The 21,775-nt window shown below is 45.9% G+C and overlaps 1 protein-coding gene across 9 annotated transcripts in view; it reads left to right on the top strand.

The window, feature by feature from the left end:
• The window catches only part of MAPRE3 (microtubule associated protein RP/EB family member 3), a 664,975-nt gene extending 643,672 nt beyond the window's left edge, over nucleotides 1-21,303 (top strand). For all 9 annotated transcript variants that reach the window (XM_069233631.1, XM_069233633.1, XM_069233630.1 and 6 more), the window contains one exon: nucleotides 19,686-21,303. In XM_069233631.1, coding sequence (XP_069089732.1) covers nucleotides 19,686-19,754 — 69 coding nt within the window. In that variant the 3' untranslated portion in view covers nucleotides 19,755-21,303. The remainder of the gene's footprint in view (nucleotides 1-19,685) is intronic.
• The last annotated feature ends 472 nt before the right edge of the window (nucleotides 21,304-21,775 follow it).

The raw sequence follows: 21,775 nt of genomic DNA, 5'->3' as shown, positions 1-21,775 counted from the left end.
ATGGCTACAAGATCACCCGCAGGGATCGCACCAAAGGAGTTGGAGGCGGAATCGCCATCGTCCACAAGAACACCATCAGGGTCACGACCTGTACCGACAACACCCTCAGCACCGCCGAACACCTGCACTTCCAGATCCACACCAACCCCAACACCACCCTCAGAGGAACCCTCATCTACAGACCCCCCGGACCACGGCCTCAGTTCTGCGATTCCATCGCTGACCTCGTCAGCACGCACGCCCTAGCCTCCGCCGACTACGTCCTCCTCGGCGACCTGAACTTTCACCTGGAGAATAACGACCCCAACTCCACCATTCTAATCGACAACCTCGCCACCTTCAGACTCAGACAACTTGTCACTACCCCAACACACTCCACTGGCCACACGCTGGACCCCGTCTTCTCCGCTAGCCCCCACGTTACCTTCAGCCACACCACCGAACTCCCATGGACCAACCACCGCTGCATCCACTTCACCTTCCAGAAACCCACCACCGCACCCAACAGATCCCCCGCCGCAACTGGAGCAAAAGCAGCCAAGACCAGCTGAACACCATCCTCGCCCGAAAACCACCCACTGAACCCACCAATCCAGACCTCGCAGCCTGCAACCTCTGGATCGACGACTGCTCCAACACTCTCGCCCGCTCAATAAACTTTCCATTGGAGGTGCCAACAAGAGAGCCAGCTGGTTCACCTCGTACCTTCGAGCTTCCAAGCAAACCTGCCGGAAACTTGAGAGAAAGTGGCTCCTCGAACAGACACCGGACAACCATGCCGCCTTCAAGAACGCCATCCGCAATCACCATCACCTCATCAGATCTGCCAAGAAAATCTCCTTCAAAGACCGCCTGGACAACAACGCACACAACAGCAAGGAGCTCTTCAACATCGTGAATGAACTCTCCAACCCCAGCACAAACGACATCCCACCTTAACAAGACCTGTGGAACTCCCTCGCCGCCTTCTTCCACCACAATATCACAGACATCCATGACAGCTTCAACAGCCAGACCACCCCGCCAATCACGGACTCCTCAGACTCTTCACTCACCTTCAACTATGACCCCCTGCTCGTCTGGGCCAACGTGAACGAAGACAACACAATCAAAACCATGGGCACCATCCACTCTGGATCTCCGTCAGACCCATGCCCTCACCACATCTTTAACAAAGCAAGCGCCACCATCGCACCCCACCTCCGCAAAGTTATCAACATCTCCAACGAGACCGCGACCTACCCCGAGAGCTGAAAGCATGCTGAGATCAAACCCCTACTCAAGAAATCCATGGCGGACCCGAGAGACCTCAAGAACATCCGTCCCACCTCCCTGCTCCCATTCCCGGCCAAGGTCATTGTTAGACCTGACAGCCTTAGGGTGGTCACCCCTAACTTTTTGCCTGCCTCCCTCCACTTTTTGGACACTGTTTTTGCTGGCTTTTAGACTCTGCGCACTTTTTCACTGCTAACCAGTGCTAAAGTGTATATGCTCTCTCCCTTTAAACATGGTAACCTTGAATCATACCTGATTGGACTATTTAATTTACTTATAAGTCCCTAGTAATGTGCACTATATGTGCCTAGGGCCTGTAGGTTAAATGCTACTAGTGGGCCTGCAGCACTGGTTGTGCCACCCACTCAAGTAGCCCCTTACCTTGTCTCAGGCCTGCCATTGCAAGGCATGTGTGTGCAGTTTCACTGTCACCTCGACTTGGCATTTAAGAGTACTTGCCAAGCCTAAACCTCCCCTTTCTCCACATATAAGTCACCCCTAATATGTGCCCTAGGTAACCCCTAGAGCAGGGTGCTGTGTGGGAGAAAGGCAGGACATGTAACTGTGTAGTTTACATGTCCTGGTAGTGTAAAACTCCTAAATTCGTTTTTACACTACTGTGAGGCCTGCTCCCTTCATAGGCTAACATTGGGGCTGCCCTCATACAGTATTGAAGTGGTAGCTGCTGATCTGAAAGGAGTAGGGAGGTCATATTTAGTATGGCCAGAATGGTAATACCAAATCCTGCTGACTGGTGAAGTTGGATTTAATATTGCTATTCTAGAAATGACACTTTTAGAAAGTGAGCATTTCTTTGCACTTAAATCTTTCTGTGCCTTACAATCCACGTCTGGCTGGGCTTGGTTGACAGCTCCTTGTGCATTCACTCAGACGCACCCCAAACACAGGGTACTCAGCCTCACTTGCATACATCTGCATTTTGAATGGGTCTTCCTGGGCTGGGAGGGTGGAGGGTCTGCTCTCACACAAAGGACTGCCACACCCCCTACTGGGAACCTGGCAGACAGGATTGAACTGAAAGGGGACCTGGTGCACTTCTTAGCCACTCTTTGAAGTCTCCCCCACTTCAAAGGCAGATTTGGGTATAAAACAGGGCCTCTGCCCTACCTCATCAGACACTTGCTGGAGAAGAAACCTGGACCAGAACCTGCATCCTGCCAAGAAGAACTGCCTGGCTGCCTAGAGGACTCACCTGACTGCTTTCTACAAAGGACTACTGCCTTGCTGTTGCCCTGCTGCCTTGCTGAACTCTTGTCTGGCTGTGAAAGTGCTCTCCAAGGGCTTGGATAGAGCTTGCCTCCTGTTCCCTGAAGTCTCAGGACCAAAAAGACTTCTCTTTTTCATTTGGACTCTTCGTGCGGCGAAAATTTCAACGAACAGCTTGTTCCGCGGCGAGAAAAACTCTGCACACCGACGCAACGCCTTCGGGGCGGCCGGAACTTCGACGCACTGGCTCGCAAGGACAACGCCGCCCGACTTCCTGAGGGAGAATCGACGCGACGCCTGCCGTGAGAGCGAAACTTCGACGCACAGCTTTGCGGAACGACGCGCAGCCGGAAAACAAGCAGGAGAATCCACGCACAGACCCGGGACATCTGGTAATCCCCGCGACCCATAGAAAGAGACTGTCCGCGCGCCGGAAAACGACGCACGACTTCCCCGCGTGAAAAATAACGACGCAAGTCCGTGTGTGCTGGGGAGAAATCGACGCACACATCATTTTTCCATGTATCTCTTCTTCTTCGGCCCTTTGCAGAGATTTTTCACTCCAAACCAGGTACTTTGTGCTTGATAGAGACTTTGATTGATTTTTAAAGACTTAAGACACTTGATATCACTTTCCAGTGATATCCCTACAATTTCACATTGCATCTTTATTCATTTTGACCTACAATTATCCTGATAAATATTATATATTTTTCTAAACACTGTGTGGTGTATTTTTGTGGTGCTATATTGTGTTATTGTATGATTTATTGCACAAATACTTTACACATTGCCTTCTAAGTTAAGCCTGACTGCTCGTGCCAAGCTACCAGAGGGTGGGCACAGGCTGATTTTGGATTGTGTGTGACTTACCCTGACTAGAGTGAGGGTTCTTGCTTGGACAGAGGTTAACCTGACTGCCAACCAAAAACCCCATTTCTAACAGTCATCGAGAAGATCGTCAACAGACAACTGACCCACTACCTCGAAGAAAACAACTTCCTGGACCCATCCCAGTCAGGGTTCCGCAGCAACCACAGTACCGAAACCGCCCTAATCGCCACCACCGACGACATCAGGGCCCTGCTTGACAACGGCGAAAACCGTGGCCCTCATCCTCCTGGACCTCTCGGCCGCCTTCGAAACCGTCTGCCACCGCATCCTACGCACACGCCTCCACAACGCAGGGATCCGGGACAAAGCTGTTGAGTGGACCAACTCCTTCCTCTCTGGCAGAACCCAGAGCGTCCGCCTCCCCCCTTTCCGCTCCGAAGCCTCCAAGATCATCTGCGGCGTTCCCCAAGATTCGTCCCTCAGCCCTTCACTTTTCAACATCTACATGGCCCCGCTCGCCTGCGTCGCCCGGCTACACAACCTCAACATCATCTCCTACGCCAATGACACCCAACTGATCCTCTCCCTCATCAAGGACCCCCTCACCACCAAATCCAGCCTCCACGAAGAAATGGAGGCCGTCGCCGAATGGATGAGGAACAGCAAACTGAAGTTGAACTCGGATAAGACAGAGGTCCTCATCCTCGGCGCCAACCCCTCAGCCTGGGACCACTCCTGGTGGTGCTCTGGGAGCAGCCCCAACACCCACCAACCTCTGCAACATCTACAGATGGATCCCCACAGATACAAGAACAGTCACCCAAGCCCTCGTCAGCAGCAAACTTGACTATGGAAACGCCCTCTACGCAGGAGCCCCGGCCAAACTCCTCAAACGACTGCAAAGCATACAAAACGCCTCCGCACGCCTGATCCTCGATGCCCACAGCCACATCACTACCCTTCTGAGAGACCTACACTGGCTCCCCGTCAACAAAAGGATAACCTTCAAGCTCCTCACCCACGCACACAAAGGGCTCCACAACACCAGTCTAGCCTACCTCAACAGACGACTCACCTTCTACACCTCGTCCCGCCAACTCGGCTCAGCCGACCTCACCCTCGCCACCGTCCCCGGCATCCAAAGAGCGACTACCGGAGGCCGATCCTTCTCCCACCTCGCCGCCAAGACCTGGAACACTCTTCCCTTGCCCCTACGACAGACTGAAGACCTGCTGACTTTCAGGAAGCGGCTCAAAACCTTGCTATTTGAGCAGTAGCAGCACCCACCTCGCTCCCTCCCTCCCCCCTCCCCCAAGGGCCTTGAGACCCTCACAGGTGGTAGTGCGCTCTACAAATACACTGATTGATTGATTGATTGCAAACAGTCAATGCAGCCTATTTTGAGAATCAGGCTAAAAATGCTTTATTTCTTTGGATTTTTTTTTTTTTAAACATAAATTGAAAACTTCAATTAAAGGTGAAAACTTTCTGCAGTCAAAGTAGAAGACAAAGAAAATGTAAGCACTCCATTTTAAAAGAGAAAAAACTACATTTAAAATAAAGGAGCATTATTAGCCAATAGGATGCATGCAGGTTAACACAGCAGAACCAAACCTTTGGCACCATGCCTTTAAGACCCTGGGCACCTCCTGTATCCCACCATGCCTCAGGGGTGAGAGTGAGGTGACAGTTGGTTCACAGTTAGGTCAGTTCTTTTTTCCAGCTTCTTCTGTGAGGATCCTGGAGCATTGAGCTCTCATTTTTCTGGTCATTTGGCCAGAAAAAGTATCTAAACTATATTTTTTTCTGCTTTGCTCGACGGCTCTTCAAATTTCCTGAGTGGAAGGACAATGTTTTCTCACAAATATGCCTTCACTTTTTGTGAAATGTCCTTCTTGTGGGAAAAAGAAGGCCCAGTCAGACCCACACTCTGTGCATAGTATGTTTGCCTCAGAGTCACTGTCCGGACACCTGCGGACATTGCAAGAATCTGTCCAAAAGAACTCTCAAGAGAGAGAAAGGATTTGAGTACATGGTCTGCATGAAAGGGAGAAGACTCTTCTGAACAACGGCAAGCCAGATCGACTTCGGCCGGTAGGAAAATTCCTGTCTGTTCACAGTCGTCATCCCTTCCATAGTTGCATCACCGGGTGTCGAAGAGCACACCGACGGCGACTCAAGCAACGTCGAAAGAAAAGACGTCGAAGTCTTAACTCCCTCATCGGGGTAGTTCTCCATTGACGGTCACACACCGATAGACATCGAGCAGGTACATCAGTGCTCACATGCCGTCAAAGGCTAGTCGTCATCCTACGACGTTGGGGCACCGTCTCCATCTGCACATCGCTCGACTTCAACATTCAACGTTGAGGCATATTCCTGCAACGGACCACCGCTCGTCGTCGAGGCATTCGACGTTGAGACCTGCGAAGACGGGGAAGTCTCGCTCGACGTTAAGAACTCATGGATCTCCGTCGACGGCAGTACAACGTCGATCGATGTTGAGGCAACCATCTCCTGTGACATCGGTCTCGCAAAGGGTTGATCTGCGTACCAGCCCCCATCAAACGTCGCCTACAGGTCTACAACAGACTTCTGAGACTGCTCTTCTTCACCAAGACCTGGTAGTCACTATTCAGAGTGGATCTTCAGGGGCATCAAGAGCATCATCGGTATAATCGGACACCTATCACCTATAAACTTGTCTGGTGATTGGAAGGCCTTAATAAAGCACCGCCATCTCCAGATTCTCAATATTCATGCCTTTATTCACTATCGGCTTCTTTACCTCGAACGCCTTCGCCACTGACACCCGCTGAGCGTGCAAGGCCAACTTCTGACCATCCCACTCCTAGACGCCAGCGCAGTCAGTCAAGGTCATCCAGAAGTAGGTCACGATCCAGGTGAAGGTCTAGATCTAGATCCTCTAGATCACGGAAATGGCGCAGATCTCCTTCGTGTTCTACGGCATCGGAGTCTTCCATCAGAGACTACTTGCCTACCTTGACTAACTCCCCTCCAGCAAGAGTATCGCCAATCGACGATATCACAACCTTCAACGTGGTTTTGGTTAGAGGGACCCAGAAACGTAACATTGATATTTCAGAGCAGACTACTTCGTCTGTACTTTTTGAGACCCTACTTCAGCGTGCCTCCTCCGGACAGTTATTGCCATCGATTCCTGGTCTTTTACAACCGTCTATGGACACATTTCTGACCCCTGCTAGCCTACCCTCAGCTCCAGCTAGGATACTAAAAAAGTATAAAGCCCCAGACCAGGATCCTTTGTTCCTTAGAGTTGATCCACCTCCGGACTCTGTGATTTTAGCTACTGCCCGTAAAACTAATTCCGTGGCATCATCATCGACGGTCCCTCCAGATAAAGAGAGTAAACATCTGGGTTAATTGGGCAGGAAAATGTGTGGCACTTCAGCAGCATACATGAAGGTCTCCAGTGCTTCTGTGCTTTTGGGAAGATACGACCGTTCTTTGTGGGACTCTCTGAACAGGTTCGTAGATAAATTGCCTAGGGAAGATAGGCAAGATTTTCAGGAGATCCTGCAGGAGGTGAGTTTGGTTTCCAACCAAGTTATTAGTGCTGGTGCAGACGGAGCAGATTTGGCGGCTCTTGGCTACGCACATGGCATTTGTGCACGGAGGTCCTCATGGCTTCGTCTTACAGGGTTGAGGCAGGAGGCACAACACCACATCCTGAACCTGCCTTTTAATGGAAACTCATTATTTGGATCTCATACTGACGATGAGATGGCGAAGATGAAATCTGAGGTCGACACTATAAAAGCGGTGGGCCTAGATAGGCGAAGAGAGTATAGAAGGAGGTACAGGCCTTATGATAAGCGCCCTTATCAGCGGAGGGTTCAGACCCCTCATTGGTCCCAAAGGCCTCAACAGAAGCAAGAACGACCTTTCTTTCAATCGTGCAAAACTGCGAGAGATCGCGCACCAAGCAGACCACATCAGTCTACCCCCAAGACAGCGGGAAAACAATGAGGATTCGCTTTCCCTAACCCTGTCCACCACTCCAGTGGGGGGAAGTATTACAAATTATGCTCACGAGTGGCAAGCCGTAACAAAAGACAAATGGGTGCTAAACTTTGTAGAGAATGGATACTCTCTTCGGTTCAAATCTCCTCCACCTTCTCTGCCACCAGCGAGGTCAGCGTCTGCTCACTACTCATTACTACAAAAGGAAGTTCGCATCCTGTTGCAAAAAAGAGCGATCGAAAAGGTGCCATCCGCTCAAAGAAGAAAAGGAGTGTACTCTTGGTATTTCCTGGTGAAAAAGAAAGGCCAAGAAGGGGTCTTCAGACCCATTCTAAATCTGAGGCATCTGAACAAATACATCTGAAAAGAAAAATTCAGAATGCTGGCCCTTCATCAGATTTTCCCTCAGCTACATCGAGGAGACTGGATGTGCTCCATAAATCTACAGGATGCATACTTTCACATTCTGATCATAACAAAACATCAAACATTTCTCTGTTTCGTAGTGGCATCACAACATTACCAGTCCAAGGTGCTGCCCTTCGGACTAAAATCAGCCCCTCGGGCATTCTCCAAATGTGTAGCAACAATAGCGGCACACTTGAGAAAAAGAAATATCTTTATTTATTCATACCTTGACAACTGGCTGCTAAAAGCCATCACTGCAGAGCAGACTGTGAATCATCTCAACATAGTTCTGAACATATTCAGCTCTTTGGATCTGCAGGTCAATTTCCAGAAGTCCCCTCTCATTCCAACTCAGACGCTTCATTATCTGGGGGCAATCCTAGACACCACGCTAGAAAGAGTGTATCCTTCGGAGGAACGACTATCATCAATAGTGAAGAAGTGCCACACACTTCTCCACACTCTGAGGCCAACGGTCTGTCAAATAGCATCTCTGTTGGGCTGAATGGCCTCCTACATTTTCATTGTCCCGAACGCCAGATTGCACGAGAGCTCTTCAAGAGAATCTAGAGGATCAGTGGAGTCAGCACACAGCCAAATGGGAAGACAGAATAACTCTTTCAAGCATCATTACAGTGTTGGATGCACAGATATCACCTGTTGGTGGGGGCTCCTTTTCACCAGACCACTCCTTCCGAGACCCTGGTAACGGATACATCACTACAGGGCTGGGGAGCTCACCTGGGGCCTCTCCGAGCTCAGGGACTATGGTACAGCAAGGAATGGAGTTACTACATCAACCTGCTGGAACTGAGAGCGGTCCATCTTGCAAGGGACACAAGGGAATGCCCTGTTGATAGACTGGTGAGGGATATTTCTCTACGCCTTTCCACCGATTCACCTAATACCTGCGGTAATCAACAAGTTCTACAGGCCCAAAACGAGGATGATACTCATAGCCCCACAATGGCCTCGGCAATACTGGTACACAGACCTCCTCCAGTTGTCAGAGCAACCTCACAAGAGGCTGCCATGCAGACGGATCTGCTCCACAGATTTGGGGGGGGGGGGGGAGGAGGATTCTGCATCCCAACCTTCCCTATCTGAGCCTGACAGCATGGTTCCTGAATTCCTGCAATTTGGACATCTAGGACTCTCGCAGGAATGCATGGATATTTTAAAGGAGTCTAAAAGACCATCTACACGGCACTCATATGTGTTCAAATCGAAAAGGTTTTACATGTGGTGCCGGCAGCATGATTACAATCCTATTTTGGCCCAGGAGGAAGTTATCTTGCCTTACCGGTTATATCTTGCAAAGTCAGGACTGCAGTTTTCCTCCATTGAGGTACATTTATCTGCCATTACAGCTTATCGTAAGTCGCCCTCTCAAAAATCTTTCTTTACTATGCCAGTGGTTAAGGATTTCTTAGAGGGCTTGAAAAAAGTCTTTCCTCCGATTCGGAAACCCTTGCCTCCATGGGAATTTAATGCATTCTTGTCTAGACTTATGACCGCTTCCTTTTGAGCCCATCCACAAAGCTTCTTTACAACACCTTACGTGGAAAACCGCTTTTCTGGTAGCCATTACCTCAGCTAGATGGGTCAGCGAGATTCAGGCTCTATGTTCGATGGAACCCTTCATGGTTTTCCACGATAACAGAGTGGTTCTGAGAACACACCCATCGTTTTTCCCTAAGGTGGTGTCGGACTTCCACATTAACCAAACAATATCACTTCCAACGTTCTTCCCTAAACCTGTTACTCCGGCGGAGAAAGCCTTGCACTCCCTGGACCTTAAGAGGGTCATCAAATTTTACCTTGATAAGACTAAGTCAATCAGACAATCTGATCACCTGTTTGTTAATTATGGACATATGAGGACAAGGGAAGCTGCTTCAAAACAAACTATTTCTAGATGGATAGTTTTGTGTATTCTGACTGCTTACCAATTGGCTAACAAGCAATTATCAGCTAAACTTAAGGCTCATTCCACGAAAGGGAAAGCAGCGACTGCAGCCCTTCTTAAGAATGTACCCATCTCCGAGATATGCAAAGCTGCCACATGGACATCCGTACATACTTTTACCAGGCACTACTTGTAGGAAAGTACCATCTTGCCTGGCATGTTACCCCCATTTGTACATGTATGTAAGTTTGTTTTTGCCTGTCTCACTGGGATCCTGCTAGCCAGGACCCAGTGCTCATAGTTTGTGGCCTGAATGTGTGTACTTGTGTAGTGACTGTCACTGAGGCTCTGCTAATCAGAACCTCAGTGCTTATGCTCTCTCTGCCTTTAAAATTGTCACTATATGCTAGTGACCATTTTCACCAATTGTAATTGGCACACTGGAACACCCTTATAATTCCCTAGTATATGGTACCTAGGTACCCAGGGTATTGGGGTTCCAGGAGATCCCTATGGGCTGCAGCATTTCTTTTGCCACCCATAGGGAGCTCAGACAAATATTACACAGGACTGCCACTGCAGCCTGAGTGAAATAACGCACATGTTATTTCACAGTCATTTTACACTGCACTTAACTTATAAGTCACCTATATGTCTAACCTTCACTTGATGAAGGTTAGGTGCCAAGTTGCTAAGTGAGAGGGCACCCTTGCACTAGCAAAGGTGCCCCCACATAGTTCAGGGCTATTTCCCCAGATGGTGCGGGGGCACCATTACACATGTGCACTATATATAGGTCAATAGCTATATGTAGATAAACAATGGTGACTCCGAATATGGCTATGTAACATGTCTAAGATCATGGCATTGTCCCCCCATGCCAATTCTGGTATTGGGGTGCCAATCCCATGCATCCCTGGGGCTCCACTATGGACCCCGGGTACGGCCAAACCAGCTCTCTGGGGTTTTCTCTGCAGCTACCGCTGCTGCCACCCCACAGACCGGGTTCTGCTCTCATGGGGTCTGGGCAGCCCAGTCCCAGGAAGGCAGAACAAAGAATTTCCTCAGAGAGGGTGTTACACCCTCTCCCTTTGGAAATAGGTGTTGAGGGCTGGGGAGGAGTAGCCTCTCCCAGCCTTTGGAAATGCTTTGAAGGGCACAGATGGTGCCCTCCTTGCATAAGCCAGTCTACACCGGTTCAGGGACACCCCAGTCCCTGCTCTGGTGCAAAACTGGACAAAGGAAAGGGGAGTGACCACTCCCCTGTCCATCACCACCCTAGGGGTGGTGTCCAGAGCTCCTCCAGTGTGTCCCAGACCTCTGCCATCTTGAATCCAGAGGTGTGAGGACACGCTGGATGCCTGTGAGTGGCCAGTGCCAGCAGGTGACATCAGACACCCCTCCTGATAGGTGCTTACCTAACTAGGTGGCCAATCCTCCTCTGAGGGCTATTTAGGGTCTCTCCAGTGGGCTTTTCCTCAGATAACAACTTGCAAGAATTCACCAGAGTTCCTATGCACCTCTCTCTTTGACTTCTGCCAAGGATCGACCGCGGACTGCTCCAGGACGCCTGCAAAACTGCAACAAAGTAGCAAGAAGACTAACAGCGACATTGTAGCTCCTAATCCTGCCAGCTTTCTTGACTGTTACCTGGTGGTGCGTGCTTTGGGGGCTGCCTGCCTTCATCCTGCACTGGAAGCCACGAAGAAATCTCCAGTGGGTCGTCGGAATCTTCCCCCTGCTTCAACAGGCACCAAACTTCAGCATCACCGGTACTCTGGGACCCCTCTCATCCTGACAAGCGTGGCCCCTGGAACACAGGTGGTGGACCCAAGTGACCCAGACTGTCCAGCGGTCCATCTGTCCAAATTTCGAGGAGTTAAGTCCTTGCCTCCCCTCTCCAGACAGTAATCCTGTGCACCGCGTGAACTGCAGCTGCTAGGGCTTCTGTGCACATTTCCACGAAATCCTTTGTGCACAGCCAAGCCCAGGCTTCGTGGGACCCTCTTTTGCAGTGTTGAGATGACTGCCGTGTTCAGACTTCTTGAACCTGTGTTCAAGTGCTTCTGTGGGTGCTACCTTCTTGTGCATGGGCTCTCCATGTTGCTGAGGGCCCCCTCTGTCTCCTCTCCCAAGTGGCAACATCCTGGACAGCACCCTTTTTCTTCAACTGCGACTCTTGCAGCTAGCAAGGCTGGTTTGCAGTCTTTTGCCAAAGAAACAACTCTGCATCCTCCAGCACTCTGTGGGACATCTTCTGCACGAAGTTCCTAGCACCTTTTGTTGTTGCAGAATCTTCTGCTTCTTCCATCGGGAGACAGCCATTTTGCACCTTCATCCGGGGTTTAGTGGGCTCCTGCAGCCCCCTCCCAACCCCCCCAGAAACTTTCACGACTCTTGGACTTGGTCCCCTTCCTTTGCAGGTCCTCAGGTCCAGGAATCCGTCTTCAGTGCTTTGCCGTCTGTTGTGGTCTTTGCAAAATCCTCTATCACGAGTTTAGTGTGTTTCTGGGGAAATAGTACTTTACTCCTACTTTCCAGGGTCTTGGGGTGGGGTATTGTAATATTGAGTAAGTTGCTCCAAGATGAAAGGAAGATGCCAAAGATGTAATCCAATGTAAGTTTATTCCAATGACAGAGGTCCCATCCAAACAGCATTCAACTGCCAGCTTCACTGTCCAGCCCCTTACATCGCATCCCACAGTTCTATGACCTCACCCAGTTCTACACTACTCCTAAGGATTCTCTTACTATTCTCTCATGCATACTACACACCTCCCCCTTTTATCAACTAACAAACAAAACAAAAACAATAAGAACTAAAAGTTAAACAAAAATTGCTATAAACATTTGTTCAAGAATAAATATCAAGAAAAACAACATTGCTACATGCATTTGTTCTAATTAACATATTGGTGAAACAGAATTAACCAAACTATCATTAAGAGTCTTTCTAAACTTATTACATTTGAGAACCACCACCCGATTAAGATTCCACATCCTAGAATCTTCTGTTCTTATCGCATTGTTGAACACTTTAACCACTCTTACAGGCTTAGATTTATTCATGCCTCTCCCTTTGTTCAAAGGTCCACGAATAAGTACCCAATCACCTACTTTAACTTTAGTTGTTTGTGTTGACTTCCTTGAATCAAAATATTTTTTCTGAGCTTCTATTTTCTTTTGCTCCCTCTCTCTCCAACATCCATCTGATAATATCACACCTGTCCTTGACTCCATATCATTCACCCACCTGGGAGACAAAAAGGTATTAGGGTGTCTGGCTCTGAGTAATTCAAATGGTGCTTTACCTGTAGTGGAGTGAGGCGAGACCCTGTAAGCCTCAACCCTTTTCGTCACTTCTTTCCTCCAATTCAATCCACTACCCTTGGCCAAAGCTATAGTCTCCTTCAATACCCTATTGAAACGCTCTACCATGCCGTTGGTTTCGGGATGATAAAGCGCACACTTCTTGTGCCGTATGGAACAGTCCGCTAAAAATTGTTCCATCTCTCTAGACACTAACTGCACACCATTGTCAGTGAGGATAACTTTGGGAATACCCTCTCTGCCAAACACTTCTTTCAGAAAACCAATGACGTGCTTTGTCTCAATGCCCCTAGTAAATTTGATCTCCGGCCACCTTGAGAACACATCCACCAGCACGAGGAGATATACATCACAACCCTCTCCACGAATAGGCCCTAAAATATCAAACGCAACTTCCTCCCACGGCTGAGTGGGACGATCTCTAATCTCCATGGGTTGAACCCTGGGTTTGATAGATTTCTCGCTCATTACACACTGCATACACTCTCTAATGATTCTCTCTACCTGACTGTCGATTCCTGGCCACCAGTACGTCAAACGCAATCTTCCTTTGGTTTTTGAAACACCTTGATGACCCGAGTGGGCAAGGGAAATAAGCTCCTGTCTTAATGTGATGGGAGGAATTAGTCTTGTACCCCTAAACAGCAGACCGTCTCTACTTGACAATTCCCCTCTCATATGCCAAAACTTCTGAGTCTCCAAACTCCCTTCATTCCTGTTCTCCCAACCTCTCTCTATCAAGGAAAGTATTTCAACCATTGTGCAATCTAACTCGCATTCTCTCCTCCATCTTTCTTTAGTCACAACACTGTCATCAAAACCAACTCCTTCAATTTCACATACCACTTCATCATCCAAATCCTCTTCACTCCCTTCTCCCAACTGGTTATCTCCTGTCAACCGTACCAGCCTTGATAATGTGTCAGCCACCCTGTTTTGCGCTCCAGGAATGTATCTAATCTCAAAATCAAATTCCTGTAATGATACCACCCACTTCGTAATCCTACTTGATATCGCATCAACTCCTTTCCTTTTATAGATCTCACAAAGAGGTTTATGATCTGTTCTAACCTCGAATTTGGTGCCCCACAGCAAGTTCTTGAGCTTCTTCACAGCCCAGTGTACCGCTAAAGCTTCCTTCTCGATTACAGAGTAATTCAACTCAGCATTCCTTAGAGCTCGCGACAAAAACAAAACCACTTGCTCAGACTTATGATCACCTTGTTGCAGAACAGCTCCAAGACCTTTCGCACTGGCATCAGTGATCAAAACTGATGAAAGATTAGGATTAAAATTCTTCAATTTGGGAGCCCTAACCAACTTCTCCTTAATTTCTTTAAATTCACTTTCACACTCCTCACTCCATACAAACTCTACACCTTTCCGTAATAACCTCCTCATATTCATACACATTTCAGCAAAATTCTTGATAAACTTCCCATAATACTCAGCCATCCCAATGAATTTCATCAGTTCCTCTTTATTAAGTGGTGACTGTAACTTCCTAATGGTATCTACAAGCTCTTTCTTTGGTGATATACCTTCTCCAGTGATCGTATGTCCCAAATACTCAATGGAGTCCCTTTGAAATTTACACTTCTCCATTTTAACGGTCAAACCACACTCTCCCAGCCTCTCCAAGACTTCAAATACTCTTCTTTCATGCTCAGAACTATTTTTCCCAAATACCAAGACATCGTCTTGGTAAATCCTAACACCCTCCAAATCCTTCAAAACTTTTTCCAACATCCTTTGAAAGACCGAGGCTGCAGATATCAACCCAAATGGTAACCTGGTGTACCTGAATGTTCCAAACGGAGTGACAAAGGCAGTGAGATCTTTAGACTGTTCAGTTAACCTAATCTGATGATATGCCGACGTCAGATCTATTGTGGAAAACACTTTTGCTCCTTGCAGCAACATCAACATATCTGAAATGTTTGGTAAGGGATATTTATCTACAATCACATGTTTGTTTAATTCTCTCAAGTCCACACATAAGCGAAGACTCCCATTCGCTTTCCTGGCTGCAACCACTGGTGCCAACCATTCCGTTCCCTCGACTTCTTCGATGATCCCTTTCTTCTGAAGCCTCCCCAGTTCCAATTTCATTTCTTCACGCAAAGCTACTGGTACACCACGAACTTGGCTGCATACAGGTTTCGCTCCTTCTTTGTGGCGAATATGATGTACGTAGTGTCGAAGACACCCCAGTTTATTTTAAAAGATCAACGGAACTCTCAACTTAAGTTTTGCCACAAAATCATCATCACCTGTGGTTTGTTGAGCAGTAGCCCCTCCTGGTTCTACAATCTCATTCACACCCACTTGATCTCTAATTTTCACAGGGGGGGTCATTATTTGGATCAAGTATCACGTCCAAATCTTTCTGATGGAACCAACTCAGAACACTGTCACCCTTCTTGGACACGTAAATCTTCGCATTAGTATATTTGTGTTTATATTGAAGTATACCCCAAAAATACCCATGCAGCTTAATAGGTTCTCCACCATATGCATGAGGCGTTATATCTGGTTTGAATAACTTTACTTTGTCTTTGAGTTTTTCCAAAAAGAATTTTCTCGAAATGATGGTTATCTTTGCTCCAGAATCGAAAAGAACCTTAGTTCTTTCACCATCCACCAAAACTTCATCAACAGGTCCTTTCCTTCTCTCTCCTCCAACCTGAAGAACGATTTGGCCACACTCGAATTCATCCCCATCATTGGTGTCTGAATCATTATTAACACCATATACACTATTTTTAGTCTTGCACACACTAGCAAAATGCCCTTTCTTTTTACACAAGTTGCAAACCACCTTAATTGCCGGGCAGTTCTTATCATATGCCATGTGACCCTGCTTGCCACAACGAAAACACTTCCCTTGAAAAGTAGCTCTCTTTTCCTTTCTATAACTCTGCTTTACTGGAATCTCTCATTTGTCCTTGACCAGTTGTACATTCTCACTCTTGTTCTCTTCCTTCTTTATTGTTTCAACACACATGAGAGAGTGTTCAATTTTCTTGGCTAACACTAAGACTTCATCCAATGATGGATCATCCTTTTGCCAAATTTCCTCCCTAACTCTTTCTATGTTACAGCCCAACATAAACTGATCTCTGATCCTCTCCTCTGACAAAGGTCCAAATTTGCAAGATTAAGCCAATTTTCTAAGAGCTGTAACATAGCCTTCCACAGTTTCACACTCTCCTTGATTCCTCCTGCCAAAATGATATCTTTTGAGTATGGTGCTAATTTTCGGAATGTAATGTCTATCTAGTTTTTCTATGCATGTCTCATATTCATTTAGGTTCTCATCAAAAATGTCTGGAAGATTGTCAAACACTTCCTGACCCTCTGAACCTAAACAATGTAAAAGTAGCGCAGTCTTCCTTTCAATGCTTAAAGATGCACCACACACCTTTGCATATCTCTCAAAAACCTTCTTCCACTTTTGCCATTTAATAGGTGGTTCTCCTGGCATGGCCAAAAAGAAAGAAGGTGCAGTGACATTCTGCATCATGAAGAACTTCCGTTTGAATGAAATCACAGCTTCCCAGAGTGCAAGTCTTTTAATGGCACGACACTGTTGAAAACAAAACTCAGAATTTAGAAATGTGGTTTCCAATCTTCATTCCTGTGTGTTTACAAATTCACAGTTCAAATCGTGAATTATTATCCCTTATAGGCTGTCCATCTGCTTTGGTTGTGGCATTTACTGCCCAGTACTGCTATTTGATCCCTAGTTACTCCTTAGATCACTGTAGATCAATGTAGAGGTGCTTGAATTTCAAATTTGTTGTTCCGCTTATAGCTTACAGCTATAAGAACACAGACGATGCAGCTGGCGACAGCTCAGCTGAAGTCTTATACTATCTGTTGCACGCGGCAAATTCAGAATACAGATGATGCAGCTGGCACTCGTGTTAAATATCCATGGGAACGCACACGGCACAGCTGACGCGCGGCACGTCCCAAACACAATGTAGGTGGCACGCGGCTGAAGCTATGCAGTTTCCATGGAAATGCACGCGAGACAGCTGGCACGCGTTCAACTGCCGGCCTCAGCTGAAAGCGGCAAAATTGTTTTTTTTTTTTTTAAATGAACGCGCTTAGAGAAGAAAATGTCAAACTTCCTCAATACGGAAAAAGCGCTCACCTTTCTTGTGCTTCGTGTCCTTAAAGTTCCTTGTTGAGACCTCTGTTCCCCCGTGTGCAATGAAATAATGGCATTGGGTTAAAAAAAACTCTCATCCCATCCTCAGTCGCCAGTGTAATATTGAGTAAGTTGCTCCAAGATGAAAGGAAGATGCCAAAGATGTAATCCAATGTAAGTTTATTCCAATGACAGAGGTCCCATCCAAACAGCATCCAACTGCCAGCTTCACTGTCCAGCCCCTTACATCGCATCCCACAGTTCTATGACCTCACCCAGTTCTACACTACTCCTAAGGATTCTCTTACTATTCTCTCATGCATACTACAGGTATCTTGGACACCCTTAGTGTTTTCTTACACTCCCAGCGACTCTCTACACACTACACTAGCCTAGGGGTCCATTCGTGGTTCACATTCCACTTTCTTAGTATATGGTTTGTGTTGCCCCTAGGCCTATTGCATCCTATCGTATTCTACAGTGTTTGCACTACTTTCTGACTGTTTTACTTAACTAATTTTGGTTTGTGTGTATATTTTGTGTATTTTACTTACCTCTTAAGGGAGTATATCCTCTGATATTTTTGGCACATTCTCACTAAAATAATGTACCTTTATTTTTAGTAATCCTGAGTATTGTGTTTCTTATGATATAGTACCTACAAGATATAAGTGGTGTAGTAGGAGCTTTGCCTGTCTCCTAGTTCAACCTAAGCTGCTCTGCTATAGCTACCTCTATCAGCCTAAGCTGCTAGAACACTACTAATAAGGGATAACTGGACCTGGCACAAGGTGTAAGTACCATCAGGTACCCATTGTAAGCCAGGCCAGCCTCCTAGACTACTGTATAGATTCAGATGCCAAAACAGACACTCAGATGGGTCAGGCTTCTCTGAGAAATGTATTTGCATAGCATGTGTATTTTTCCTGCTCTTCTATCATTCCATCCGCAGGGGTTTGGGGTGGGCTTGCTAATCTATTCAGTGTTTGACTATTGATGAGGATCCCCTGGAAGAGAAGGATAAGTTACTTACCTGTAAATCCTAGTTTTCTTCCAGGAGTATCCTCATCAAAGTCATTAAAAAAAACACCCTCCTCCCCAGACGTGATTTTTTTTTAGAAGTGCAGCGCTACTCATTGGTCTATTCTATTTCTCCTCTCCACCGAAAAAAAGTACTGACCTAACTGTGAACCAACTGTCACCTCACCCTCACCCCAGAGGCATGGTGGGATACTGGAGGTGCTCAGGGTCTGAAAGGCACGGTGCCAAATTTTTGGTTCTGCTGTGTTAACCTGCATGCATCCTATCGGCTAATAATGCTCCTTTATTTTCAATGTAGTTTTTTCTCTTTTAAAATGGAGTGCCTACATTTTCTACTTTGACTGCAGAAAGTTTTCACCTTTAATTGAAGTTTTCAATTTATGTTTAAAAAAAAAAAAAACTCCAAAGAAATAAAGCATTTTTAGCCCGCTTCTCAAAATAGGCTGCATTGACTGTTTGCACATGTTTATATTATGTTTGTATTGAAATTCTCTACTTAAATGTTATTTTTCATAGATATTTTATACATATACATGTGTGTTTGTATGCGCACGTAGGCGGGAATATTCAGTGTTTAAGACTTTGATGAGGATACCCATGGAAGAGAACTAGGATTTACAGGTAAGTAACTTATCCTTACCATTAATTAATAAAACTGGTGTGGTAGGTCGCACGCACAGATCCTTCAGAGGAGTATGGTAGGTCTTGCACATAGGTTCTTCACAGGAGTATGGTAGGTCGCACATAGATCCTTCAGAGGAGTATGGTAGGTCTTACACATAGATCCTTCAGAGGAGTATGGTAGGTCTTACACATAGGTCCTTCAGAGGAGGAGGTGTGTATTGACTGCAGTAATGAAGTTGATTTTGTGTGCCCATGCTTTAAGACTTTTGAACCGTCTGTGTGCTTATAGTTCCTAGTAATTGATAAAACAATTATGGTAGGTCTTACATGTAGATCCTTCAAAAAGTCAATGCAGGCCACTATGGTAGCAAAGTCCGGTGCATCCCCCCACTAGAATTGTTTGGTCACATAATCCTTGATCTTTTATTACACCATAAAAACCTGGTGACTGTGCCCTCTTATTGATAATGCAAAGTTTTTGAAACTCAGGTAATTGGGCAAAATACTAATTACACTGTACCACACTGTACTTGTTCCTTCGGATCAGGATAAATGTTAGGTTCCTTCCTGGCTCAGTTCATTTGTAAGTCATTTAACGTAGCCATGTAACTTAGCCCGTATAATTCAGTTGAATCCCAGGTATTTGACTTAAGTTTTAACCTTATCTTTATATTTTGAGTTTGATTTGAAATCAAGCAGTGAGAATTGAACAATGAGACCAATCTAAATGGCAGGTGATTGATGCTAACTGTCTTATTTCAAAACATGAACAAACCGTCTGCTAGTTGAGCTTCTGGGGGCACCGTTACATATGTGATGCTTTTCACTGTCACTTCTCTGTTTCTTAATCAGTCACTTTTCTTTCTCATGCAGGAAGGATTTGCGCCTCCAGAAGACGAAGACGTGGAAGAAAACCAACAAGATGACCAAGACGAATACTAACCTTGACATTTACTCATCTCTGTTTCCAAGCTCTTGTCATGCCACGAACAAATTTGCTTTACCTTTAGCCGCCCCTTCCAGTCGTTTGCAACTTTAGAGGTTTGGTTGGTACAGCCTGCACACTCTTACAATATAATAGTTCAACAGAGCAAAACATTTCCTCTAACTCAAGCATATTCTGCACAACCCACTAACTTATTCCGTATCCTAAGAGAAGTATATAAATGTATATATCAAGAATTCAGAATGTAAATATTACATTTGGTGGCGGACAGGGCGGTGCACTTATTTTGGCCCTTCAAAGGCTTGGTTCGGTTTGCCCACGGTTTACTGGCCTTTTATTTATTTTAGTTTCTCATCTTTGATGGGACTGTCGATGTTTGTATAAAGAAAGATTAGTTTGTTTGTTCCATTTAGTTTCTCCTTCATCGTTCACTCTCCACTCAACACGCCTTCTGTCGACCCCAACTCCTTTACAGCTTCTTTCAAAGCTATAGACTGCGTTGTTTACATATCTTCTCTTTAACTCTCCCAACTGGACAGACTGTATTATATTGAAAGACAAAAATTATTTCATTTGTATATTTTATGGTATTGAATTTTACTTGCACTTTTGCCTGCGGTGTTCAGAATAATAAAAGTGGTGATGTTGGTAAGGAGTTGCTCACCAGCATGTATTTTCTGCTGACCGTGACCTTGGGTGACATATTCCAGAGCAGCCAGACTAACCTTTTTTTTTAATGAATGGCATGCAGTGGGGGATGGTTTGCTCTCTTATCATGGGTGGGAAGGGGTAACTTTATTTTATTTATTTGGCAACTAATGAAGGAAGACTGAATGCTTGTGATGCCTTTGGGTGGTGGGGTAGTAAGGGGAGAGGCCATTTCTGAAATTTGTTTTTGTTTTTATTTTTGCAGTGCTTTGATGAACAGAGTAGTCAATTCAGAGTTATCGAAAGTAGCAAAGGTGGCATAAAGGAAGTGATGAGCAGATTGTCTAGGTATTGAATGGTCAAGATGGAAATTTCAGAGAGCTAAATGGGAAATTGGTAGTACTATTCAGAAAGGAGCATCAAGATCCTCTAAGAGGCTGCTGTCTGTGCTGTCTCATAACACTGCATGGTGCCTCATCTTAGCGCTGCAATATTTTCTGTTCTCTGTGCCACATGTTGCAGCATCCATCCTCCTTCATTTCAAACCACATTTAAATCAGGATGCAGGAGACAGGAAGGATTTTCTGGTGGATGTTTTTAAAGTTTGACATTCATTTTTTTCCGTTTTTAATTGGGGGGAAAAGGGTAAGGCTTCTAGATCCAGGGCAGGGAATGTGTTTGTTGTTTCTTTTTTTTGTTTTATTATTATTATTATTTGTGCCACTTTGGCTTCATTAATACTGCATTGACAAAGGAAGCTACACAGTTACTGCCTAGGAAGACCATGCCTTTAATGCATTGCCCGTCCGATTGGTATTGTGGCTATGGCACCACAGGGCAGAACTTGCATCTGTGCTAAGTTTTATTTCAAATAAACTTGTGTGGTCAAAAACTGCAGATGGTTTCCAATGCTTTTTGTGTTAACGTCTTCCTTGCAGTACATGGGGAGGGTGAAAACGAAAGAACAGAAACCTCTTGAATTTAAGTGGTTAACTCCAAAACGGCAAGCTGAATGAAGAAGTAATTATTTAAACCTTGGCACTCATATCATGAATGACTTTACAAAATGATTATCCAGTCACATTGCACAAACTATTTTTGTAAATGAAGAAGAAACTGTGGGTCAACCGATTAATCTTAGCAAAACACAGAACTACTATAACTTATTTTCCTTAATTATCTGTCAGTAATGGTTATGAATGATGGAAGCATTCCTATTTACCCACGGCAGTGCCTATCTGCACTGTCACGGTCTTATCTCCAGTCTCAGACACCAAACCTTACAGTGTTTCCTCCATTTCCATGTAGAGAATGTCAAGGCACCTAGTCACATTGAACACCAGACTTTCACCTTGAACATACTCTGCAT

This window comes from Pleurodeles waltl, chromosome 5, assembly GCF_031143425.1.
Source record: "Pleurodeles waltl isolate 20211129_DDA chromosome 5, aPleWal1.hap1.20221129, whole genome shotgun sequence".
In the NCBI taxonomy this organism is placed as follows: Eukaryota; Metazoa; Chordata; class Amphibia; order Caudata; family Salamandridae; genus Pleurodeles; species Pleurodeles waltl.
This window is presented reverse-complemented; position numbering and strand designations above follow the sequence as displayed.